Genomic DNA, 27,880 nt, shown 5'->3' on the forward strand with positions numbered 1-27,880 from the left:
CTGAGGCACAGCGAGGTTAAGTATTTTTTCCAAGGTCACAAAGCTAGCAAACAGCAGAACCAGGATTTCTATCAGGGCAGCTAGGCCCTATAGTCCATACTCCTACTCACCATGAGGCTACACAATCCAGAAAGTGAGGCAATGGTGGAAATATTGAGAGTCTCATGCCAATTTATGTCGATTTCATTTTGATTCACAGGATTCAGGGGCCCAAGGACCTCTGGTCTCAAAGGGTGTGAAATCCTATGGTCCTTGGAAGACATGGGTTATAGAAAAGCCTAGACATGGATATTTGAAGCCAAAGAGTAGAATGTGAACTGGGTCAAGTATGGGATGGTCCTCAAGTGGATGTATGGGGTTAGAAAAGGGGGAGGAATAAAAGATACCTCTGGGGTTTCTGGTTCAGGATGTTTGCAAAGGGCTAGTGATGCTCTAGGCTGGGTTGCATTCTCAGTGTTGTAGGTTAAGGAGGACCAGGAACAAATGCCACACATGTTTCTCTGGCGACAGAAGACATTTCAGAGAGAAAGGAACTTGGCATTTGGGGACTAGAGTAATACAGACTAAGAGGTGACCAGAAAGACAGTGCCAGGATTTGACCTTACATAGTACTGGGGAGTCGGCCAGAGGAGTGTGAAAGGAAAGACTCATAACATAATACTGAAAATGTACATGTTTTAATTGAAAATCTCTCAGCATTCCAAGAACCAGGAAGCCCTCAAAACAAATTCAAAAAGACAATCAAGAGATGCCAACACTGAAATGATAGCAATGTTAAAATATCCAATAAAGGTTTAAAAGGAGCCATCATAAAAAATATTTCAACAAGCAATTATAAACAGGCTTGAAACAAATGAAAAAAGAGAAAGCCTCAGCAAAGAAAGAGAAATTAAGAAGCAGAAGATACAAAGAAGGAGCAAATGGAAATCTTAAAACTGAAAAATACAGTAGCCAAAATAAACAGCTCAAAAGCAGAATGGAGGGAAGGGCCAGAGGAAATCATCAGTGAACTGGAAAACAGAACCATAGAAATCACCCAATCTGAACAACAGAAAATAGACCCCCCCAAAATGACCAGATAATATGATCTGCAAAATTTTCCCCATTCCATAGGTTGCCTTTCACTCTGCATTGTATCCTTTGATGCACAAAAATCTTTAAGTTTGATGTAGTCCCGTGTGTTTATTTTCACTTCTGTTGTCTGTGCTTTTGGTATCACCTCTCTCTTATTATTCCTTACAACAGCATGTGAATCTATAATTATCTCAAAATAAAAAGTGTAGTTGAAAAATAATACTATTAACAGTCTAAGTGAAGTATAAACCTTTACTTTATAGTGAAAACTTGAGGTTATAAAGGTCTATTTAAGAAAATGGGGTAAATAAATCCACAAAATAATTTTTTATTGGTAGTCTTATTAATCTCAAAGACATAACCTATATTCTGTATCAGTGACTATATTTTTAGATTGGACTAAGAAATAAATTAGATAGGCTATGCAAAACAATCATGCTAATATATTTATGATGACCCACTTTTACACTTTCTAACTTACAACATTTAAAAGAATTGCTTTTTCAGTACATTTAATACATACAGTATTTATAGCACTAAAAATCTTATGCTTTTAATGTCTATGTTAAAACTTAGCAAAGATTTGATCATTTTATCAAAAATTAAGAAATCCCACCAACGAAAAATGTTCACAACTTTACAACTAGAAGGAGACCATGTGGCAATATATCACTCTAAACAGATGTGGCTCTTTAAATGAGAAAAAAAAATCTCTACACACATTTTCAGTGATGTCTGAGTAATAGCTTCTGGAGTTGTTTCTTTTAGAATTTTGCCATGGAAACCACAGCTTCTACAACTGCAGTTACTGTAGAATTCACTCTTGTATCTATTTGCTCTTCTTGCTACCCTGCCTAAAACAGATGCTTCAAGAGCATTTAACATTCTTTTGTGGAAGAACATAGTGCAAGCCAATAGCCCCACAGAAACCCTATTTTCTGAAGAAAATCATCAGATTCTTTAAGGGTTAACCCCAATCAACGGTATTTTTTTTTGGCCCAAACTCGTCTACCAAAAGCCAAGTGTGCTTAAAACCAGGTAGAAGAGGGGCAATGGCAGCCTAAGAATCACGCCCCAGAGGTTAAGAGTCTCTTCTGTTTGATGTAAAAACAACAAAAGGAAAATGAACAAAACAGAAAACAGTATGCAAATTCTATCCTCCCAATACAGCTTTTAGACTTTTATATATCCCGATATCCGTTACTCTGTACTGAAAATGCGTCATTCGTCGTTTATTTTTCTTTTTTGTTCTATTTTTAAGATGATTAAATGGCACATGCTTTACTTACCTAAAAGAGGAAGTAAAACTGGGTAGTTGTACGGCATCACAAAGAGGTTTACGCAAGTTAAAGTCGTACTGGCTTTTAAATAACCAAATGGATATCCAAGTTCATTGTATTTTCCACTGCTAGTAACAAATACCTGAGAAGACCATGAAGTAATGTACAATTGTGACAATAAGGATTTTATATAAAACCAAACACAGCAACATTCCATACGCACATCAATGGCACAATTTGATTATAATTTAAAAATGGGAATAGTGCTTTCACTATGGTTATGTCAAAATGTATCATACTAAATAAGAATGTTCATAAATTGTGTTAAGTAATGAAGCTGTATTGTGCAGTAACCATTCAGAGACCACAGGCTGCATCGACAGTACCCAAATATTTACTTTGTTAGCACAATGGAAAATAAGACTGAAATACCACTAAGTGATACCAGCCATTAAAACAAAATGAATTCTCAAAAGAACAAGTGGTGACCAGAGAGGAGACTTTTAGGAAAATGGAACATGGCTCCACGCCTAAAGCATGCAATTATAAAAACAAAGCCCATTTAAAGGGTTATGCTAACACTCCTCATGTGCACTACTATTAAGTCTTGCTCTACTTCCCTTTGATGCCCCATTTCTCTATCCATTTATTCATTTTTCATCCAATAAATATTTATTGAGGAGCCTATTATAAGCCAGGCACTGGTGCTAATTATTTTGAGGCAATTATACTGAGCAAGGAGATGCTTTGCTTCCATCTGGAAGGCATTTTCTCTTGTAAATGACCCTGGTAGAGGAAACATTCAATAAAAATAAAAACATCTTATTCCTTATTGATATTTCTGATTTATATATATATTATATTATATTATATTATATTATATTATATTATATTATATTATATTATATTATATTATATTATATTATATTATCTGGTCTCATACACTTGATATGCTATTCTGGAGTCCTTTAGCTATCATGTTTTCTCTGTGTCCCATGTTCACTCTTTGGCCCAAGTCAGGACACCAGCATGTGTCTTTAGGGACCCAGTCCTTTACCTTTTCCAAAGTCTTTCAGCAGGATCATTTAAGACAAAAGTCAAATCTTGGTGGCGAACAGAGTCCACTTATTTTGCTAATTCTTAGTACCAGCAATGTAACTTACCAGTTCATTAAATTCTTGCTCTACTTAGCTATAACTAAGACTAAATCTTTCCTATGTAATCTATGACTCCACAAAACAAGTTGTGCTAAAACATGACTCATCTACTTGATTTCATGCCTTAACTGGAACCTTAGTGGAAACAGATAATTGTAGTAAAACATGCTGGATTTCCCCCTATTTCCTATGCGTGTATGATAGAAAAGGAGAAAAAATGATCATAAAGGATAAAAAAGTTACAGCTGGCAAGGATCAGAGCTGTAATTCCCATGAAAGGAAAGGTACTGTTTTTTTGTTCCTCTCTCACTCCCTTTCTCTTTCTTCCCTCCGTTCCTACCTTCATGCCTTCCTTCCTTCTATAAACCCATTGAGCTTTTCCAAATTCCTTTTCATCTGCAGTGTCATAGAATTTGGGGGTTCAAAGGGATCATTAGAGAACATCTAATCCAGAGAAACTGTCTGGTCCAAGACCACATAGTGGGTGGCAGAGCTAGGGTGGTTAGAATCCAGTCTCTATTATGATTTTGCCAAATTTCCTGGCTCCTGGTTCATCTTACTCTTTTTCACTCCCACTAATTCATCGCATTAAACTACTCTAAACCATAGTAACATAAGGTGCAGGAGAAAGGCATATGGCATATTTGAGGAGTGGTATAGGGAGTGAGGACAGGATTTCTTAAGTTCCTTTGGAGAAGATTTACAAGGAATGTGCTATATAGAAAAGAGGGTTTATTTTAGGGAAAAAGCATAATTTGTAATTTGATATGCTTTTATTGCAAAATCTTTTTCAATTCAAAAATTCAAGCCTCCTGTCTTGATTTTAAGTTAGCATTCTATTATCCATATCTCTACATTTCTAGTACATTTTTGGTGTATTTTATTGAAGTATAAACATACATTCAAAAAAGTGCATGAATTATAAGTATTCAGCTCAAAGAATGTTCAAAAAATGAATGCACAGATGTCATCAGCACCCAGATCAAGAAATAGAACCTAACCAGAAACCCCCTCTTGTCTTTTTCTGGTCAGGATGCTGCACCCCCAAGAGAAACCGCTATCCTGACTCCTAACAGAGTAAGGCAGTTTTACTTCTTTGTGAATGTATATAAAGTTGAATCATATGATATGTAATCTGTTATACCTGGCTTATTTTGCTCCATATTATATTTATGAGATCATTCTGTTTCTTGCATTTTTACATCCTTGCTTTATGTTTGTTCCTTTTTTTTCTCTACTCAATTTTTTTGAGAATTCAAGTAGCTTAAAGACAACTAGTAGCAATGATTTCCCATTTTCAGATGAAACAGACAGCAGTCTGAAAGTGTTCATTGCATAAGTAGAACCTAACAATTACTGATTGCTATATGGTGCTGTAGTTTAGAAACAGAACAAACATCCTTACAGTGTAGGACTTATTATATCCAAATAAAAATGCTGTGACTGCCACGTCTGGATTTTTATGAATTAAAATCCAAAGGTGAGTCTATTAAAAAATCAGCGAGCCCTTCTGGCTGAAGGATAACACTCAGAAAACCAGTGTTTTTTGCCAAACTGCATTTGCCTGGGTATTTGCCTCATCCAAGTAAAATCCACACTACACACACCAATGTGGTTTGTACTACAGAAAGGAGAGTCTGACTACATTACACTAATACAGAAAGTAGTTTCAGGCTTATGGTTTTTTGTCAAAAATATCTTATACTTCCATTTGACTGTCCTTTATGATTGGATTACCACATTCTGTTGATTCTTATTTTGTGGTTGGCTTTATTCCTTTGATAACCATGTTAAGTTTAAAAAGCTAAAGCTCTTATCTGTTCTTACAAACAATGATCAGTACATATATGTAAACTTTAAAAATGTGCAGTATACTGTATATATGTATTTACATGCAATATAATGTATATATGCAGTCAAACTGAAATAATTATACCTAATAAAACTGAAAAAGAAAAAACAGAAAAAGAAAAGAAAGAAAAAAATATCTTGTACTTCCGATCTGTCAAGTTCATAATAAGGGCTGAGAACATTGTTTCAGCTGTAGAAGCCACAGCTGAATAGAAGAATTACATCCTTTAGAGGTTAGGGATTCTTAATCTGGCATCCTTGGATAGGCTTCAGGGGAGTCCTCCGAATCCTCAGATACATAGGTTTCATCATATTATACTGGCAACGTACAGTAGGCTAGTGATTCATATCAGTCTGAAATTATTTGCTTGGCCTTGTTGCTTATTTGATAGCACTTGTGAGAAACAATATTAACAGACTCAGCCCAACTATTCCCAGATTAACCTTTGAAACTTAAAACAATTCCCAGATCTCAGAGTGGTTACAGACATTCGGCTCACAAGAAAGAATAAGTACCTGCCAGCAGGTATGGGGAGACTTTCGTTCCAGGATGTACTGAGTTAAGGGTGATGGTTCAAGCTCGTATTTGTCAAAGGGAAGTTTGTCTATTACCATTGGCTCACAATCTACACAGGAGAACCTCACAACAGGATGAGATGTTCGTGGAGGCTAAAAAACAAGAGGAGAAAATATGGTCTGTTATCAAGACAGCTTACATTTATGACAATTCTGCAATCCTTTTGTTTTGTTACACCATCGCTGAAATACAGACTACTGTTTTGAGAAAGAAAGCTGCTGATCTCTGCGCATCACCAATGGCTACCATGCAGGGAGGGGACTCAGCTTTTTTCTCTTCACCATCTACTTGGCGCTGGGGAGACGAAAGATAAATTATAACATGCATAACTACAGTTTCAGCAAAGTGAAAAATAAAACTGCTTTGAATATGCTTAAGAAGTCATTATGAACCCTGAAATTCAGATCCACTTTGTGATGTCCAAGGACTATGTGCCCCTCACTCCTTTGTATCATGAGGTTACAGACATTCCAGACACTGCTTGGGAAGAAGAAATCCGTGAAGCTTTCTCATGAGGTCATGACAGAGCTAGAGCCACTAACAAGCAAGATGAAAAACTGTAAGGGTGTGAAAAAGGCAAGATAGCGACTGACAGTGAGCCCGTCAGAACTCCCGGGCCCGGTTAAAATTTTCTTTGCAGATGAATTTTTACAGCATTTCTCACACCCACAAGCTTCCTTGAACAGCTAGAGCTGGGGATGCTTTTGGCTGGGCTGAAAGGCCTATGCACCTAGGGTACCGGAGCAGATTGATGGAGCAGCCATTTTATTAACAGGTTTAGCCTGTGGTAATGGAGAGCGCCAGAGAGAGAGGAGACAGGACAGGTCCCTGGGTCAAGAGCCAGACATGGCCCTACCTACCTCTGCTGAGAGATCTGTATGGCTAATGTGAATATGACAAAACATCTCTGTTTCCTTTATGAAAGGGAAAAACGTGCTTATTCACCTTTATGATTTACAAACCTACAAGATGTTTCGGAAGCTGAGAGAACTAGCTCTCCAACATGCTTTTAAAGCTGCAGGAATGGTAACACAAGCTATGCATGAGTTACCTGGAATATCTTCCATTCCAGCTTTCCCTGATTTTAATTTTAATTAAACTGGTGAACTCTTTCTGGCTTATTATACTGAAATCTATAAAAAGACATGCGTGAAACCCATCACCAACAATAATGAAGTAAACTTAGAACTAAAACATTCACTCGGGTTTGAAGGGGCTGAGAGTAACTGAGCCCTGAGGTTCGACAAGTGTGACACCTTGGTGCCTGGAGGGACAGAGGAGGAGATGGACCCTCACCCCCAGCAGGGGCTGAGGATGGCTCTTCAGTCATACATTCTGGACTTTCATGGCCACTCCTGAATATAGTGCAGGAGCCTAAAAATAGTAATCCAGGAGAAAACACAGTTCATGTCAAAAATGCCTAAAACTTAAACTAGAGATTAACTGAACCAGGAAAACGCTAAACTGGAACAGCAGTGATCTTTTCGTGCCCCATCCTCCCCACGAGGATTACTCTGGCCCTTTTATATTGGCTGGGGCAAGGGAGGAAGATGAAAGGGAGAGCAGGTTTCATATGGTTTCTCTTATTGCTAGACTCCGCCCCACCCCCCAGGCCAATTCATCTGGTGCTAGGAGCAACTACAAAATCAAACCCTCTTCTACCAAATGCAGTGAACAAAAAGACAAATCCTGGCTTAGAAATCATTTTTAAAATATTGCTAAATGACCCAGTATTGAAAGGTGCATTGCCAAGGAGCACAAGTCCACTGATTGTAAAAAGATGAAAAGGAGGCCCACGAAGTTCCACTTGGTGTCTAATGACTCCCTGAGAGGAAGGAGAATGACCTCTGCTTTGAATATGTTTCTAGAATGTATACAAGGTGCAAATGAAGTTCTAATTTCCTGAAGATGGACATGAAAATCAATGGCAGTGCTCTTTAGACATTGTATTTACCATGTAAATCAAGTCAGCTGCTCTGGAATAAAAACCAAGTCACAGATTGCAACAGCATCAAAAATAACAATGCTTTAACATCCAAAGAGGGCAGTTCAAGTAGCAGAAGCAACTGAAAGAAAGAATGGTAGAACAGAAAGGAAGTCCTCTGTTGCTTTTAAGTACAAGCTAGACTTCCCAGTAAGATTCAGAAGGCATGGCTTAAAAGCCTCCAAGCTATTTTAAAAGTTCTCTGTATCAGTAAATTGAAAATCCAGAATGACATTTACCTTTTTTGTTTTATGACACTTACTAGTGAAGGTAAATTCTGATCTGGCCAAAAAGATTCTGGAATCGGCCAATGTCCAACAGGAACACCAGTCTTAGAGTTGGGTCGTACATAAATGAGCTTATGACAACTATGCCATGGTTGAGCAGCAAATGAATTACTTGGCCTGGATGAATCCATAAGTCCATCTAGAAGTTAAACAAAAGACAGACTAAGGCATGAATTTCTTTTTACAGCTGTTGATCTTGTACAAAATTTTCAGCTAAAAGCAAAGTACAAAACAAAACCAAAGCAGTGACTCATGAAAAATGGAAGGAATAAAACAGTGACTCTAGTAGGATTTCTGAATGTTCTTTCCAGCAACTCTTTTCATCATCTAATCCATCCCATCTAATCCAACATCCCACCCCCCTCATCCTTAACTACAACCAAAATATGTGGAAAACTGATATAAAGTTAGTTTCCAATTTTCTGAGATTTGGACACATAAATTAAACACACTAAACCACTATAGTTATTTTTCCAAATTAGGCAAATGAAATTGTTCATCCCCTGGTATAGTTCTACATTTTTGGAATTTGACAAAATAGGTCATAAATTCCATTTCGATTTTCTATTTCCAATTAGATGGGAAAAAAAGTATTCTTTACTAAACAGACCCAATGACCACAAAGACAAATTCACTCAAAGGTAGAGGAATGCTGACAATACAATCTATGTATGTAGCTGGGGACGGAACACAGCAAATGCATCAAGTTTGAGTGGACCAATTCATTATAGTTCCCCATTCACCATTAAAATTCCATGGATACTGGGCTTTGTATAATGCTGAATAATATATCCTGAATGCAGTTTAATTATTTAAATTAGCATATTTCATTTGCCCCCCAGAACAGGGTAAGGCAAAGTTACATAACTTTCAATGTGATGATTCATTAGTCTAAATTATATTTGTAAAAGATGTGTGTTAATGAATCATCTCATGTTTCTTCTTAAATTACATATCATTTGATTTACTTATTTAAGCATTACTTTAAACAAGTAATTACCTTAGACCAGGAGATTTACTGAGGTCCATGGGGCTCTAGAGAATATATGTAATGGCTTCAGGGGATTAAGAGACCCCTCCCTCTGAAGCTGAGCACACAATTCTGGGGATGTGCATTTTTCTGACGAGTGCGTTCTTAGCTTTGATCAGAATCTCAAAGGTTAAGAACTCTTGGACAAAGGAGAAGTGAAGCTAGAAAGAATATCTGAGCTAGTTATGTGACCCCATCTAATTGGTTTTCAGTGTGAAAGTTCCCAGGTCATGTGAAGGTAATAAACACAAAATTATGGATTAAGCAGTCAGTCATTAGCAATATAATATGTCCTTCCTTTACAATTAATTTACTTTAAAATAGGCTGTGAGGCCTCAGTCTTCTATGGCAGGTGTTTTTAAATTGGAGTCCAAGAATCCCTGAAATTAAATACAAAATTATGTTGTGTGTATGTGTTGCCATTTTTCTAGGGAGAAGGGTCTCTATTTTTCCAATAGCTTCTCAAAGGATTCTGGGAACTAAAAAGGTCAGGAACCACAGGATCCACCGCTTCAGCAAGAAATGTGTGTCTTTCTACCCTTTTACACTTACCCCCTTTGCTTCTCCAGGCAGCTACCACTAATTGTAGTCACAGTGAGTAAAATGCATGGATTAGATCAGACAAGCAGCATGGTAACGACGGAGGCTAGGCACACATGTGTATGTATGTGTGTGAACTGACAGGAATGCGGAGAAGTGATGGCCTAGAATGCTGCTCTGAGGAAGCCTTGCAATGCGGGTAGGATTCCCTTTCCGGATACAAAAGTAGCTCTGCTGTCAGATTTTGAGATGTTGAACTTTCTGGAAAATTTCATTTGAAGAGAAAATTTAAAATTTAAAAGTGGCCAGGAAAATACTGGTGTAGGATCTTTTAGAATATGAGCAGTTCCTGGATAAACATTCACAATCTCTTGCTGATGTATGGTAACAAACGCAGATTTCCTAAAGATAGCTTGGCACATTTGGCGCTCACAAGACCAAAACCAGATGGCTCGTTAAGAGGCACTCCATATAGTGAATCTCCATATATTTCATGAATAGAGAGGTGAAGAATTCAGTGTCATCCCAAGACTGGGACCAGAAATATGAAGTGAGTAGGGAAAAGGAAGAATTTTCTTAGGAAGACTTGACATTGAATTAAAGTTAGAAATTGGCCACCTGAAACATATACATAGGCAATGACCGAATGGCAGTTGTTTGGATAGATGTCTGTAAGCACTTGAATGCATGTGGAGAGTGAAGATGGTATCCATTGTGATGAGTTTAATGTCTTCCCACTCTCAGATCACTCTCCTATATAACACTTTAAGGTTAAAATAAAAAGTTGTCTACTGTACCTTCTCCAATAGGAAGCGGATCTGGTCCTGTTTTTTCAAAGTTAATAACTACACCACTCTGAACTTTTTGAACTAAAGATTCTAAACATTGATTCAACATTCTTTGTGTTCTAACACAGTAGGAGCGACCTGTACCAGAACAAAAAAAACAAAACAAAACAAAACAACAACAACAACAAATAGTCCAAGTTTGATCAAATAAAATACTACTTAACAATACAAGCATTTGAAATCCTAAACTATAACCTGAAATAATCAAAACTACATGGGCAGCAAACATCACACTAATGATGAGCTTCAGCCTCAGAGCTTTAAGATTCTGAAGGAAAACGACACTGGATATGGCATTTAAGGAAAACGATACTCTGCTGCTCGGAATTCTCCCTTTAGAAGTAGTAAATATGGCCAATACCTCCTGTGACTTCGCACATCTGTGTGATGGCAGATTCATCAGTTGGTACACTCCCTAGCTGCTCTGGTTCAGTAGAAGCCAATCCAGGCAAACGCAACACCAGGGCAAATAACCTTTGATCCCAACGAAAAGGTTCTTTGGTTAGTTCACTTCCAGGCAGAGGAGAATTCAAAGGAAGGTGAAGCTGATAAAGCAAAATTAGAAAAGTTTCATCATAACCACCCATACAGAAATGAAGAAGGTTAAAGAGTTAAAGGGTTCGTTTTTCTTTGACATACTCAATAAAAATGAGGCCATCTTTCAAGGATTATCAAGATGGAAGATCTGATCAAACTTTTTCTTAACTGGAAATTTATGCCTCCCACAGAAATAACTACATGTTCTCTGCCATTTAAACGAAATTAAAAAAAATGAAATCTCACCTCTTCTTGCACACCAGCAGTACTTGTTAACTTGTTTCCATCTGTGATGGTAATTAAAATAGACGGTTCTAAAAAAAATGGATTTCTCCCCTAAAATACATTTAGAAAGTATTAGAGCCATGTCAAGTAATAAAATTGAACTTCAGCTTTTACATTTGCCTTGCCAGTGATCTCTCAAGTGTGTGAGAAAATTTGCCTGGATAAATAAGAAGGAAAAGATTAGGGACTGAAGTGGGTGGGAATCAAAATAACAATCCCTGAAGAGGTAACATTCAGAATAAACTGAGGAAGTCTTATAATTCAGGAACTCCCCAAACTATAACATCCAAGTCCCTCTCTACATCTGCTTTCCAAATAATCATAAAAGAAAGATATAAAGAGATTATAATGACAGCATCACCCACACCTGTGAATCCATTCACCTGAGTCAAAACCCTGGCACAGAGAGGGGGACATTAGTGACTAATGCTCTGCGACCTGGACAGTGACTCTGGCTATTGTGAGCAGAGTTTTTACGGTTAGAAAAGTGCAATGGTAGCAGCAGCAAATGCTATTCTGCCTTCCTCTTACTCTAGCCTGTTTTCATTGAATTGGGAGGGATGAGGGAGTTAAGGGCTCTGAAAGTTTCTCTTCAATTGTCTTGTTCTAATATTTCTCAGCAATTTATTCATCCCATTATACCTGATGTTCTGGTGGGTTAGGCAATTTTAACTATTTTATGGTCAAGCCACATAAAAGACACCCCCCAAAAGGATTTTTGATAAAGTATGTATTTAAAAGATACATGGCGCTCATTTTGGAACTTATGAAAAGTAGCAGAAAACTTGGTAACCATGCCCAATTTCCAATTCTTACCCCAAGTCACCAAAATAAATTAGCTGTACTCACTCAAAATTTTTTTTACCTGTCCATAATTGTCTATTCCAGATATTAATCTATTGAGATTTAACAAATCAAATGAGGATCTTAGAGCCTGACCAAGAGTAGTCAGTCCAGAAGCCTGAAGATTTTTTAGTTCACTCATGAATGTTGCGTGATTTTCCTTCCAACCAGCCTGAAAATCAAACATTTACAAAGAAATTCCCAATTATACAATGAACAATATATGAAGTACAAACAACCACTAAATAGCAAGTATCAAACCTCTAATGAATTATAGTTCCTTAATCTAATTCTATTCTATATCTTGACTGATCAAGTGGAACTAAAGCAAGCAATTGGTTTCAGAAAGATCTGCCAGCATCAATGATCAAAAGCAAATACGCAAACAATGCATTCAGTCCATTATGGCTAGAGGGCTTTGGCTCAAGAAGTCTAGTTTTCTATTCAGGCTCAATCGAACCTACCAAAACACCTCAGTATTTACTTTAGTTTGACACTGATCATGAGCACGGAGAAAGCGGAAGAGGAAGGAGTAATTTTTTAATGTATTGTCCCTGATATAGACAACTAGCTATTGAGTGTCTGATCTACATGAAGTTTTCTAACCAAGATTCTTCCTCCCAAACAATATTTTCACTTTAAACAAGAGTAAAAGGGAAATTATAGGAATGGACCCAGACTATTTGGAGACAACCCTTCTGGCATCTTCAAGCATTCAGAAAGCCCTAAATCTAGAATAGAGGGGAAAGAAAAGAAACCAAAAAGTTTTGGCATAAAAGCAGCAATGCCTAGGCACCCCCAGCAGCTACGAACAGCAGCGGAGAACCAAAGACCCAAGGTCAACAGCCAACATGCTCTGATTGCATGGTTTGTAAAATAGAAGGAAAGGATCACGTTGATGGTCATCGATGGCTATAAAAACAAAGCAGCACCAAATGCCAAGAAGAGATGCCAAAAGAAGATGGCAGCTAACAGTAGGACACAGAGGGCTAGGCCAGCAAGGGAGAGAGTGGACAACACAGCTTGGCAACTTGGTGAGACAGACCACCATCTGAGTCTTGGTAGCCCTGAAGGGCAGCAGTGTAATATGCTGAAGGTCAAAGTCATGCCAACCAGACCAGTACAGATGGAGGTGGGAATCCAGCACAAATAATGCAGAGTTAACTAAATGATTTAAATTTCCTGTTTAGCTAAAGACTGTTATCCATACAAATATAGCAAACACTATCTTTTCTACCTTCACAGTCTCCTAAAGCAATCTGGGTCAGAATGACTGAGAGGCAGCAAAGGAGCTGATTGCCTGTACCCTACTATGAAGTATCTGTGTGACCTTGAGCAAATCTGTTGGCTCTTAGGACTTAAGTTTCATTATCTGAAAAAATGAAGAGGATTAGATAAACAGGGAAACTGTATAAGACTGTGCATGATACCACCCTGGAGAGCTGTTCACATTGTGTCCCATGAGAATGGTGCTCCCTAGGCTTGACTAGTACACAACCTCCATAACCATAAGAGGTGAAGGTGATCCTGGTGAAGATCCACTCCAGTCCAGTAGTCTGGCCTTCTGTGAAATTAAAAATGTGCTTTGTTTTTCCTAACACATCCTATAAATCAAGGAATCCAAAGGTAAAACCTTTCCATGTATTATTCCTTTGGCCAGACTATATATATGACTTTTAGTCACTGGGGAAAGTAGGACATGAGAATAATTCCTTGTGGCCCAAGAAAAATCTTATTGAATTAGACAAACTAAACTTTAGTTAGAAGGAAGGATTATGCTAGAGGTAACTCTAATTCAAAAAGATACATGCACCCCAGTGTTCATAGCAGCATTATTTACAATAGCCAAGACATGGGAATAACCTAAATGTCCATCAACAGATGACTGGATAAAGAAGTTGTGGTATATTTATACAATAGAATACTACTTAGCCATAAAAAGGAATAAAACAATGCCATTTGAAGCAACGTGGATGGACCTGGAGATTGTCATTCTAAGTGAAGTAAGCCAGAAAGAGAAAGAAAAATACCATATGGTATCATTTATATGTGGAACCTTAAAAAAAGGAACTTATTTACAAAACAGAAACAGACTCACAGACATAGAAAACAAACTTATGGTTACTGGTGAGGGGGAAGAGGGTGGGAAGAGATAAATTAGGAGTTAGAGATTTGCAGATACTAATGACTATATATAAAATAGATAAACAAGTTTCTTCTGTATAGCACAGGGAAATATATTCAATATCTTGTAATGAAAACGAATATATGTATCTATATGTATGACTGAACTATTATACTGTACCACAGAAATTGACACAACATTGTGAACGGACTATACTTCAACTTAAAAAAAAAAGAATTCACACGGATAAATAAATATTCTACGATAAAGATTTTTTTTAAAGGAAGGATTATGATTTAAATTTTCCTCATCAAATACCTAGAAATATCAGGAGATGATTATAAATCACACAGAATTCAAAACTTAGTTTTCTTCTTTAGAGTAGAAGAGAAAGGCATACAGCTGGGAGGTTTAGCACCAATTCTTTATTTTATGGACCAACTCTGCTGTGCTGAGCGGAATGCTACAGGCTGGAGACATAGAGAGGAATTAGCCCTTGAGGAGTTCCTGCCGCAAAGGAATAAGGAATGAAGTTACAGAGACTGAAGAACAAATGTCCAAGCGTTAGGGAAGGCTTGTCACAGAAGATGGGGCACTTGAGGAAGTCTAATGGCATGAGGAGATCATGGGATCCCCACACTGATGTGAGGAGTGGAGAGGGCAGGCCAAAGGAAGAGAGCAGGGGGTTTACGAAAGGATAGGGCTTCCTGGAAAACCGCAAGTAATTTGATGATCATTGCTCTGGGTACATGGCAGGAGGCAAAGCTAATTAGTCGGGCTCTGACTGTAAAGTGCTTTGTACATTGTGCTCAGTAGTCTGGATTTTATCTACTGTCCCTGGGAATAACTTGAGGTTTTTAATTAGGGGAGTGGCATGATCCAATCTGTGTTTTAGCAAGAACATTCTGCTGGTGGGGTGGAGAATAAATTGTGGGGTGGAGGGGAAGCTGAAGCTGGAGGCAGGGAAACTGGTTTGGAGAATGTTGCAATAGCTTGTGAGAAAAGTGATGAAAGCCTGAGCAAGGACAGTGGGGATGGAGAGGAGGTTGCAGATTAAAGAAATATTTCAGAGGTGGAGTCAGAAAAATTTAGTAGCTAATTAGGGGGATGGATGAGGGAGAAAGGGTCATACATTAGGTTGAGTTTTCTGGCTTGGGCAAACCTGTGAATGGTGGGATCCTTCGCCCAGAAGCCACTTTACAAAGTTGGCTTTTTTATTTCAGAATGACTTCATTTAGCAATCTGAGTTATATACACAGCCAGTGTTGAACTCCTGAGAGCCACAAGATAGTTCAAGACATGACCAAAGAAAAATGAGTGAACTACTTGATCTGGTAAAGGGTTGGGATAAGATTTGGGTACCACTTAAGCAAACACCCTATAACTCAATGATATTTAAAATAATGTGTCCTAATTGTTAGTAGTCTTACTAATCAATCTGATGCCATAATTGCTCTTTAAAATTTCCTTTATAATATGAATTTAAAACATTTTACAAATTGTTTCTGCACCTGAATCACTGGCATTCTGTTTTTAGGTCAATTTCAATCCTTTGCAATGAATTAGACAATACAAGAAATTTGAATGCTACTCTGACCTCAGTGCTAGAAAGTATGTGGGCTACATTTACTACCCAAAGCAATCAACTTTTTGTTAGCAGTCTGACCTCTTCAAGAGAGGAACTAAATGCCCCTAAATCCAGTCCTCGGAAGGCTGAAGGGGGAAAATGGCCTACAGAGTAATTTAGCTACCTAGAAAACCTCATTAATGTGAAAAATTCTTCCCAAATTTCATTATTTAGAGCCAGTGGGAGAAAGTGTATGTTGATATTATTCATTCATTGCTTGGAGTTGATTTTTTTCATCAATGAATTCAGGACAGCCCATTGACCTTCTTCATACTCTTTTCTTTCAAATTACCCCAAAGGTATTCTATCTCATGTCAGTAAAACCTTTACTCCTGATAATAACGTGCATACATTTTTATGGAGCCTTATAGCTTATAAAGCACTTTCGTACTTCACATTTGCTTAAGATAGCTCTATAAAATAGGCATGGTGTTACTATACTTATTTTGTGTTAACAAACCAGGAAGAAGTAACAGTTGGGTCCACCCTGTTTGTGGGGCTGACAATGGACAGTTATAGGGGCACAGTCTGCAGTTACACTACCTGATACATTAGCCCTCAGCCACATGTGGGTACCAAGCACTTGAAACATGGCTAGGCTGACTTGTGACATGATGTAAGTGTAAAATTCACAGGGGACTTTGAGGACTTAGAACAACAAAAAGGAATGAAAATATCTCATTATTTTTGTATTGACTACCTGTTGAAATGATAATGTTTTGAAAATTTTCAGTTAAATGAAATATCCTACTAAAAGTTTCACCTGTTTATTTTTACTTTTTCATGTGGCTACTAGAAAACTGTAAATGTTGTGTGTGGCTGGCATTATTGGACAGAGATGATTTAGAGGGACCTGAAGGTCAGGCAGGAGAGCTTGGCCTTGCTTCAGCAGAAAATAGACTCATTACAGATTCCAAGGCAGAGGGAAACAGGATCAAAGCAGCATCTCAGGAAGGTCAGTCTGGCAGTGAACTATAGGATAGACTAGGGAAGGAGAAGCTGTAGTCAGGAAAAAGAAGCTAGGAGGTCTGACTATCATCCAGGTTGGAGGAAATCAGGGCCTGAATTAAGATAGAAATGAAGAGGAAGGGGTTAATTGAGAACCATTTAATTTTTTAAACTTGCATTCTTTTTACTAAAGTATAGTCAGTTTACAATGTTGTATCAATTTCTGGTGTATAGCATAATGTTTCAGTCATACATATACAAATTTTTGTTAACTTTTAAATAAAATTGAATCTTCTTAAAGCTTTTTTTAGGGGGGGTAATTAAGTTTATTTGTATATATGTATGTATTAATGGAGATACTGGGGATTGAACCCAGGATCCTGTGCATGCTAAGTACATGCTCTACCACTGAGCTATACCTTCTCCCCAAATGAGAACCATTGAACACCACTAAGATAGGACTCGGTGACAGACCATATGCCTAAAGGAGAGAGAGTAAAAGATGATTACAAAACTTCTAACCTGAGAGAACTAAAGAGTAGAGGTTTCGGACAAAGGAGTAACCTGGGGTGGGTGAAATCTTAAACTAAGAATCTATTGTTCTCACAGTTCAAGTTTTTAAAGTCTCCCAGAAGTAAAATGATGATAATGATGATGATGATAAATAATACTCAGAGGTAATATCAATCAGTGTGCCTATGTGTCAGAAACTCACTTATGCTAAGCATTGTATATGTATCCTTCTCATCTGTGCCTCATAATCACCCCATGAAGTAGGTGCTATTATTATTTCCATTTTATAGATGATCACACTGAGGCTCAGAGAGGGTAAGCAGCTTGTCCAGGTCAAACAACTAGTAAGTGACACAGCCAGGATTTGAACCCAGGTAGCCTAACTTTAGAACCCACCAATGTAAAGCACTCACTGTACTAGATCCCTCTACCTATTCCACATCCTCACCTCATAGACATGTTATATTAGCTTAAAGGTTCATAAGTTAAATGGAATTTCCAAATTTCAATTAATTTAAGCTTACTTTCCCTGATGTCAAAATGCAGACCAGTTGGGTGTGGGAAGCAGTGAACTAGAACTTTGAAGACCCTGGTCTAATCCTGTGGCTGTAACTAGCAAAACAAGTGGTCCAGAGTAAGTCGTTTACTCCATACTGGGGCCGTTTCCTCATCTAAGCAATGAAAAAGCTGAAAGCCAACTCTAAGGTCCCTTTCAGTTTTCATATCCTATAATTCCATACCTTGTATCCATCCTTTATATAAGTCTGACTTACAGAAAGAAAATGCCTCCTGTCTTAGTAAGTATGTTCATTCAGTCCTGGTTTAAATGTGTATAGTCCAAACAGCTCATACGACTCAATAATAAAAAACAAACAAACCAATCCAAAAATGGGCAGAAGACCTAAACAAGCAATTCTCCAAGGAAGACATACAAATGGACAATAGGCACATGAAAATATGCTCAGCATTGCTAATTGTCAGAGAAATGCAGATCAAAACTACAACTGGATATCACTTCACACCAGTCAGAGTGGCCATCATTCAAAAGTCCACAAATGACAAATGTTGGAGAGGCTGTGGAGAAAAGGGAACCCTCCTACACTGCTGGTGGGAATGCAGTTTGGGCAGCCACTGTGGAAAACAGTATGGCGATTCCTCAAAAGACTAGGAATAGACTTACCCTATGATCCAGCAACTGGCCATATATCTGGAGGAAACTCTAATTCAAAAAGACACGTGCACCCCAATGTTCATAGCAGCACTATTTACAATAACCAAGACACAGAAGCAACCTAAATGCCCATCAACATATCACCATAGAAAGAAGAGAATTTGGACTCCTTTCCTCAGAAGGACAAAACCTAAAAGAAATATTTTCTACTATCCTCTGCACCCTTACTTCCATCTTCTTATCAATAATAAGCAATTATTTAGAACTCTGGCTGGCTCCTGTGTCTTATTTCTCCATTGGTTTCAATGGAGAGGGGAAAGGTAGGGGTGTTAATTTTGTGGCTTCTCCAAACCTCAGCATCCTAATACTTGTCCTTCCTGAACTTCATTACACTTTGGCAGGACCATTTTTCTGATTCATTGATTTTCATTTTTTAAAATGGAAGAACCCTTTCCTCCAAGGAAATCTTGCCAGGAAGTATAAACAAGTAAAAGAGATAAAAACAGATCAACTGTCCTTGAAGGGGATGTGGGAGTGGTTAGAGTACTTTCTGTAAACCCCTGTCACTTGTAATCCTTTTCCAAAATATGAATAATCTTGTTAGACTTAGTATATACTGCACATTTAATGAACATAGTATTAATTTCTCCACCCAAGGTAACTGAACATTTTTTAGGGCAGCTGCATGCATCTAACTTTCGACAAAAGAAGTGCCCCTTAAAAACCAGGTAAATTGAATATTTGTAAATCAAAAAACAGTTGAATAATTAAAATTCTCTAGAGTGACAGCTACGGAAAGGGAACGGCAGGGAATTATTTCAAAAAGCAAAAATAATCCTTCCAGACTATAGATGGTCACAAGCTGGGCTGTCTCACACAGCAGTGAGAGAAACTCTCACTGGAAGGGCAGCACTTGCTCTGTCCCTCTGACTTGGTGCTGAGCCACTGCGCTAATCCATTTTGGGCACACTCCCTTGAAAGCCTATTTGGTCCCTCTCCTGAAGAGAGTTCAATTCAGCCCAAGGCTTCCTAGCTTGTTAGCAAGCCCTTCACAGTGAATAAAAGAACTTGCTGGATTCCAGAGAGAAAATAACATGTTTCCTTCTCCTTGACAAGACTTTTTATTTTGTATTAAAGGAAATGAAATCAGCCTGGTAATATTGGCCCTTCATAAACCCATACAGAGGGCTATCCTGAACCTTGGGCTCTTCTTCTAGGTGGTTACAAATGAGATGATTAACAGATTTGAGTATTTTCCCAGATGTTGCAAGTTAAAGCCAGAGTCTAAATTTAGCCGGGCTATCATTTCTCTCATTGAAAGATAAACTATTTCCCTTTTTCCATCTGCTCTCCACAAGTTTGGGAGAAACTTGCTCTGCAACAACCCAGACAATCTGAATAAATCAATTTCAACAGCATTTTTCAGCCAATTTAACCTTCTTCTCCAATTTAACATTCTATCATCTTTGTCATCACAAACTGTTCTTATGTTGGTAAACTGACCAGTGGGACCAGTGGAACATGAAAAATAAGAAGCCCTGCTTTTCCAATCAACTCTGTCTCCTGAGAAGACAAATGACTTTTCCCTTGGTCTTTGCCCTTAGCCTTATATGGAATATTTGTACTGGTTAAAAGTTTTCAACTTCAAGAATTTTCTTTTCACAACTAAATGGACTCCAGTTCTGATAAATATAAGACAAAGTTTACTTGCCCTCTTATGTAAACAGAACACTGTAACAGCCAAACACTTTAATATGTTCAAATTTTTTTTTCAATTGTGTTTACAGCTAGTGCACCTATAAAGGAGGTTGTTAAAATTGTGAAATACACAGTAGGAAGATGCTGTATCATTGAAAGAATAGAAGTGTCTTGCTTCTTGTATCACCTTTTAAAACTCTCTGCTTGTGCTATATTTTCCAAGCCAATATTGAGACAATTTTTTTGCCTTAATACTCTAGCAATTCAGCCTGATTTCACTTTTTTTGTGACTTTCTCACTTGACTCAAGGTACTGATACACTTCTAGGTTCAAAGGAAACATTCTATTATTCTGGGTTTTATGTGTACGAAGATAGCTTTTTCTAATAAAATTACTTGTTTTAAGACTATCCAGTTCTCTTAGATTCCTTTTTTCAAAGTTACTTTCCCAGGGGCACTTCTTAGTGTCCTGAACTTGTCAAGATGCTCAAAGTCCATTTTATTTGATTACATCAACTTTCTCTCAGAGAACTCTGAATGCTATCATTCTGTGGTTTGGTCCACCAATTTTCATCCACAAGCTCCAGGAAATACTACCAGCCAAGACACAAAAGAAATGTAGCTTACTTGAGTCTTCTACTTTTTAAAAAAAGTTCTTAGAAATTGACCCCCATTATATCGCAGAAACTTATTTGACAGTTTGTAGCCCACTGAACTATTTATTCAGTGGATAGTTAAAGACTCTCATAACCACGTATTTTCAAGTAAACTGGGCACAGAAATGATTTAGTTTGATTCCACCTTCCCAAAGTTTGCCATTTTGTGTTACTGGTCTCTTTAAGATACCTAGTATGAGGGGTTTTTTTGTTTTGTTTTGTTTTTTTAGAGGATTAACAATCACAAGGATTAGTCTAAAATATCTGCAAAGTTTTTTTTTATGACTTTTCAATTCTTACTCCAGGGAATTAAGATAAAATTATGAAGCAGCGCACCTCTCAGAGTTCATGTGAAAGCATAAGATCAAAAGAAATTTGATCTTCACCAGAGGATGCTAACATGTAGAAACCAAATTTTCTCCTCTGTCCAAGAGCCAGTTGGACTGTTACTGAAAGAAAAATACCATAGAGTTGCAAAGAAATTACCAAACTCAGTCAGGTATAAATGTTACATTTCCTTTCACGCCCAGTCCATTTCAACTGTGGCTATTGACCAATATCCAGTAGCAGAAAAAACCAATCCAAGTCAAACCAAACAAACAAACAAAAACTGCTAATGTGCAGATCACATGTTGAGTTGTTTAGATTTGGGGTTCTGATAGGAGACATTTTTATGAACACATATACAAGATAAAAATCAACAAAAGTGGCCTTGGAAAAATATACAAGGATAGGAGTGTGACTAAGTCATCCAAACATCACAGAAGGAGTTGAGCAGAGGAGATGGGAGACTGGCCGTTTCTTACTTTCTAAAGATTAGATGGCATCTCTTTCCTGCAGACTGATTCTTTTTTTAAAAATTCTCTCAAAAAAATGTTATGAGCTGTTTTTTACATTATAAAAGTAACGCACATGCATTGTTCAAAAATCCCAACAGAAATACAAAGTTAGTCTATTTCTTCACCAAACTCTCAGTTCCACTCTTCAGAGGTAACCATTGCTAGAAATCTGTTATGAACATTAAACTGTTGGCAGCAAATAGAAATGACTTCAATAAAATGAAGTGACATTTACCGATAAGATGGGGTAACGCACACCACTTTAACCAGTAGGTGTGCGATACAGCACATCAGCACCTATAGGAACCGCTTTCTAAAATTTAAAGTGGTTTTGATATCACAATGACTTTCACACCTGAATTATTCCATTTCCTGCCTTTTAGTTACACAATTCTCTCTGGGACTTATTGAGAAGGAATAGTAGAAATAATCTAGTCTAATCCCTTCATTTTACAGATAAGAAAACTGACACCTTAAAAGGCTAAGTGACTTGCCCGGGGTCATGTGTCCATCTAATCAGTTGCAGACTGTGGCTAAGAACCCTGGTCTCTGCCTCCCAATCCAGCACTCCTTACAGAGGGGCTAAAGAAATACAACTTGCTAGACTCACCTGACCGTGGATGGTGTGATCTACCAGACAGGCTTCACTGTGACCACTTTTTAAAACCTAATTTTTATTAAAGTACCTAGGAATACTAGGTACTTTAAGTTGATTTCTAACATATAGCTCAAAACCATCACTATGAAATGGAGTTTACAGTGTCTACATGCACATAGGTAAGCTTTTAAGAAAAATGAAGCACTTTGCTCCAAACTTCTTCCCCATTCTCCTACAAGAAATACTGCAGGACGGACCCCAACTTTCCAATGTCACGGCTGTATTAAAGGCTAGATAATTCTCCCTAGAATCCTACTGTCTACTGTCTAGTTACTCTGGCTTCCTTCCACAGAGACACACGCAGAGACTGGGGCTTCTGATTAAACAGCAGGGCTTCCAGGCAACTCAAGGCCAATTTAAATCAAAACATCTTGCTCTAGTTCAGGCTAATCAACCACTAAAGGTCAGACTCCAGCCCCCCTCCCCTTCCTTCTGCAACTTCTCAACATTATAATAGCATTTAAAGCAACTTCTGTCACATCCTCCCCCTTAAGTCCCACCCTTACTGGCATGCTTTCAGTTCATTTTCTCTCCTCCCCCGGGCCTCCAGCTCCCCTGGCTCTGGTTAACTGAAGTTCTAAGGGAATGGGGATGTTCATCAGGAATGGGGAGACGAACTCGGGGGACGGAAGAGAGAGGTCTGGCTGGAGTGCAGGGCTTCTGTGGGGAACGGATGGGAAAGACCCTTATGCAGACACATGGAGCAGAGCCTAGAGAGCTCAGAATGGCAGGCTGAGCAATTCTGACTTGATTCCATGGGTGCTGGGGTGTCTTTGAAGGCTTGTGGAGTGATAGGATGAAACCAGCTTTTTTAGAAAGTTAGCACTTGCTGGGGTGGAGAGCAGGAATTTGGTAGGACTTGAGAGACTATGTAAGAAGGTTGTTATAGTGGCCAAAGCATGAAGGTCAGCAGCTGGACTGAGGCAGCAGAGATTGAGTTGGAGGAACATACGTAAGGGGCATTTCAAAGGGACAGGCCTTAGAAGAAGATGGAAGTACATGATTAAAGCTGAATAATGTCCATCTTGCAATCCTGGGTGACTGAAAGATGGGGAATATGAAAGAGGGGATAGGTTTTCAATCCATAAGGACGTGCCATAATTGACGTGCTATGAGCTAATGGCAAGCTAAACAGGCAAGTGGAGATGTCCCGTAGTCAGCTAGAGATGCCTGGGTGAGAAGCTAAAGATGGAGAATAGAGAAGGAATATGTGGAACCATGAATGAGGTAGGACGCATTCACCATGGAAAAGAATTAGGAAGACAGGGAATGGATTATCAGAGAGAGGGGTGGAGAAACAGAATATAGGGGGTGGTAAGTTTCTTGAAGGAAAGACCATTAACAGTTTCAAATATAAGCAAGGACAAAAAGAATAAACATTAGTAAATTAGCCCAAGTAGCTATATAGTAAATCCTAAGACCTTAATCCACTATATTTACTTTCCTCAATAGTACCACTCCCTACTTGCACAAACAAATGTTTTGAGTTTTTTGTTCAATGACACTCAAGTCCAGAGTCTGGCTCTTAGGACTAAGTTTACTGAACTAGTCGACCTACAGGGCATGATATAACTAACGAAAGAGCAAGTGCCATTAATCAGGCAAATATAGTTTAAGATACAGGAGTGTACTTTTTCTGGCACAACAGCACATCTGGCACATCAGCACAAAAGTCTTCACGTAACTTTTCTCTGGTTAAGACCCCAGTGGCTGAGTTGGTAGCACCTCCCATCCTCTGAAATTCTCATCCCTTACCAAGCTAACTAAGCAGGAAGAAATAAAAAGCTATCTGGTTACGGCAGGGGTGTGGCTTGAGGAGAATGGGGGATCTGGATGAAATGAAGACTACACCATTAGATGAGGCACCATTAGATCAGGCAGAGGCTGATAAAAAAAAAAAAACTCGGCGAAAGCGATATGGTACATTTAGGCCTTTTACAAAACCACTTCTGCCTCTCCCACAGGTTGTGGATTAAAAGAAACTAAATGGTGAGGGAGGGTATAGCTCAGTGGTAGAGCATATGTTTAGCATGCAGGAGGTTCTGGGTTCAATCCTCAGTACCTCCGTTTAAAAAAATGAATTAAATTTTTTTAAGAAAGAAACTAAATGGCTACTGTGGAGTACACTGAATGTCTTTTTTTCCCTACAAGAAAAACATTTACCAGGAAATTGATGAAGTGAAGATGACATATCAGTTTCTGGAGACCACTAGGTAGCCGAAGACCACCCTGTTGCTTTTTCAAGCCCACCATTCTTCCTACAGGGCCTACTCGGCCTCGGCCGAGGTCCTCAGCCTCTACTCCCCCACACATACAGACAATAGTCTATCTCAAGCTCTGTCAACTGAGACTTCCAACAACTCCACATCTTTCCCTGAGTAGGGGCATAACTGTGGGACATCAAAGACCAAAGTGCTGCACAAACAATACACCATGATATTCACCTGAAAAAAGTCAGAGAAATAATAAAAATGGTAACACAAGAAGTAATAATTTTCTTTCATTGAGTGCTTGCTCTAATACCAAACAGTTATATCAAAAGCAACTTTAAATAATAGCATAATTATTAATAGATAATTTGCTGTGAAAACATGATTCCAGGACATATATCATAATGAGAAAAGACAACTGAGAAGTTATTAAAAAGAATGTCCTACCATGATTGATAGGAAAAGTAAAGTGGCTCATTACTTAAGACTCTGAAAATAGAGACAGACCTGGGTTACTCTTCAGTCGTGTTACTTAACCTCTCTGGGCCCCAGTTTCCTTATCTGTTAAGTGGGGATGAGTTGGTTGCGAAGATAAATGAAACAGGCACTGTACATTCATTGGCACATTGCCCTGTACATAAGCATTACTCAATAAATGTCAGCTGCTATTATTAGAAAGCTATTATATTATTGTTCATTATTGTAAGGAAGTAGATATGTCAAATCTCATCTGTAAAATCCAGATAACACCTTTGACTACAAGACAGGTTTTAGGAGGATCCAAAACTAGGCTATAAAATGGTTCCACATCGCACACATGCTATTCACCAGCACATCCGTACTTTCAGCCAGCCTCAGAATTAGACACTGGCATTTATTCCTTAAATGGGAGCCATTACAGTAACAAAAAATAACATCACCAGTCCTGTAATCTCCCTTAGGAGGACTGAGCTTAGAGAAAGTTATAATCATGGGAGCCTTCCCATGGCTTCTCTTGGACCTCCCCCCTCCTTTTAATGCTACTGATGACTTCCCATGATATAAGACAAGGGCTTTGCTAGGGAACCTCAAGAAAGCCTTCAATAAGAGCAGTGACACAAACCCCTCTTTGTTTCTTAGGTTTTACACGATGCCAAGTTAAAGAATTTATCCTTTATCCTACTTTTCTGGATGAATACTGTTCCTGGGAATTCTTGGGCCAAGTAGCCATGTAAATCTAATATGGGATATGTTACATATTTCTAATAACACTAAATGCATAGAATATTTTGTGCCACTGGTGAGCATGTTACAAACAGAATTCTAAATTACTGTAGTTACATTAGGAGTTCACATATATATTCTTTTGTACTTAGCCCAGGAAAAAAACTTCTAGCCCAACCAGTTGGATCACCAACTGCATCCAAAAGTCAAAGCAACCAAACTGGCTTTCAATGCAAACAAGAACGGGATGCTTTCATATTTTTGCCTCAGGGCCAAGGGTTATCAACCCATCAACTCTGAACTGTATGATAACCTTTCATGCACAAATGACTCCATTATGGCGGTGTTCATTTTAAACAGAACCTTTGAGAGAGAGGACCCTCCTTCAGAAACAATCTCTAGGATATGAACATCCTAAACATCTTAAGAAAAAATATAAGCTGACACTGCTATCTAATAGAAATATAGTGCAAGGCACATATGTAATTTTATATATTCAAATAGCCACATTAAAAATAGAAACAAGTGAGAATAATTATTTAATTTAACCTAATATATCAAAAATTATTTAAACTTGTAATCAACATAAAAACTGTTGAGATATTTTATACTTTTGTACTAAGTCTTCAAAATCCAGTGCACTTATAGCACATCTTAATTCAAACGAGCCACCTTTTCAAGGGCTCAATAACCACCCGTGGCTAGAGGATGCTGTACTGAACAGTGCAAATACAGCCAACTTGAAATATGAATGACTGGTATATTTGAAGAGCCATGCATACCCTCACTGCCACCTCAGCCCTTCACCCTCCTTGCTGGAGCTCTTATAGTGTCCCCACTCGTCTCTGGGACCACTAGTTCACCTGGAGTTGTGAGGAAGAAGGGGGGAAAGGATGTGTTTTTAACAAATCACCTTGGAAACCCTAATCTATTTCCCAGTGGAAACAATAGCAAACACAATAGTTCTATGGCTAAGTGACATTAAGGGTTAAATAGGCTTTCCTGGGGAGGAAAGTCTGGGAACCTAATCACCATTTAGAACATTGTATCCAGGAGATAGTGTGTTCCAAGCTTGCAATAGGCACACAATGGGACTGCCTGGATCTCTCATTTACACTCTCGGTAAAAGGGGACGGGAAGCCATGTTTACAAAGAGTTTTTCGTTTAAGTACTTGACTTAAACCAGTTGGTTCCCTTCTTCATCCCTGTCCTCCCTCCCCTCATACAAAGGGTCCTTCAATCCTGCCCTTCTCTGGAAAGCACATTTCTCCCTGAGATGTGCAACAGCTGCTTCGTTGGAACACTCTGAAACTGAGAACCCTCTCTTCTGAGCAGCTCTAGTTATCTTCCTGAACCAAAGACAAACTGAAAAGGACAATATTTGCCCTTTTCCTTACATGTGCCCTGCCCTTCTGCCATCTCTCCTACCCCTCATCGCAACCTCAAGGTCAAAAGCTCTCAAGTGGCCAGAACTCAGGCAAAACTGGGCAATTTCAACTACATATTTTCAGCTTCCCCCACCTTTTATTATTCCCTTTCCCCCGCCCACCTCAACATATGCTTCTGCCTACTAACCAAATAAGCATACAGACCACAAGCCTCACCCTATCCCTCTGCAAATCCGCCTCCTGGCTCTTCATCCCAGGAGAAAGGCACAGACTCTGGCTTGTCCGTTTCAAAGCCCTTTTGTGATTCAGTCCCAACTAGTTGCAATTGTGACTGGATAAACTGAATTGTCACTGTGCCCTATCCATCCTCCCTCCCTCCCCTCCAGTCCATTGGTTAAGAGTCTACTGTTCTTGACAGATCCCATAGCTTAATCCACATTCTCCATCTCATCTTTTTCCAATGACTATTCTCAAGATCCTTGATGACTAGGACCATATCTTTTACTATTCCAATCTCCCGTTGGGCCAAGTCTTTCTTGGTATCACCTTAGG

The 27,880-nt window shown here is 38.5% G+C and overlaps 1 protein-coding gene across 7 annotated transcripts in view; it reads right to left on the reverse strand.

The window, feature by feature from the left end:
* INTS6L (integrator complex subunit 6 like) overlaps positions 1–27,880 on the reverse strand; it is a 51,846-nt gene that overhangs the window by 15,947 nt on the left and 8,019 nt on the right. For 5 of the 7 annotated variants that reach the window (XM_031445674.2, XM_031445673.2, XM_031445679.2 and 2 more), the window contains exons 3-9: positions 12,316–12,465; positions 11,412–11,501; positions 10,990–11,173; positions 10,578–10,706; positions 8,186–8,349; positions 5,879–6,031; positions 2,364–2,496 (exon numbers count right to left, since the gene is read on the reverse strand). In XM_031445674.2, coding sequence (XP_031301534.2) covers positions 2,364–2,496; positions 5,879–6,031; positions 8,186–8,349; positions 10,578–10,706; positions 10,990–11,173; positions 11,412–11,501; positions 12,316–12,465 — 1,003 coding nt within the window. The remainder of the gene's footprint in view (positions 1–2,363; positions 2,497–5,878; positions 6,032–8,185; positions 8,350–10,577; positions 10,707–10,989; positions 11,174–11,411; positions 11,502–12,315; positions 12,466–27,880) is intronic. The other 2 variants (XM_031445678.2, XM_031445676.2) reach the window with 2 other exon arrangements.

This window comes from Camelus dromedarius, chromosome X, assembly GCF_036321535.1.
Source record: "Camelus dromedarius isolate mCamDro1 chromosome X, mCamDro1.pat, whole genome shotgun sequence".
Taxonomy (NCBI): Eukaryota; Metazoa; Chordata; class Mammalia; order Artiodactyla; family Camelidae; genus Camelus; species Camelus dromedarius.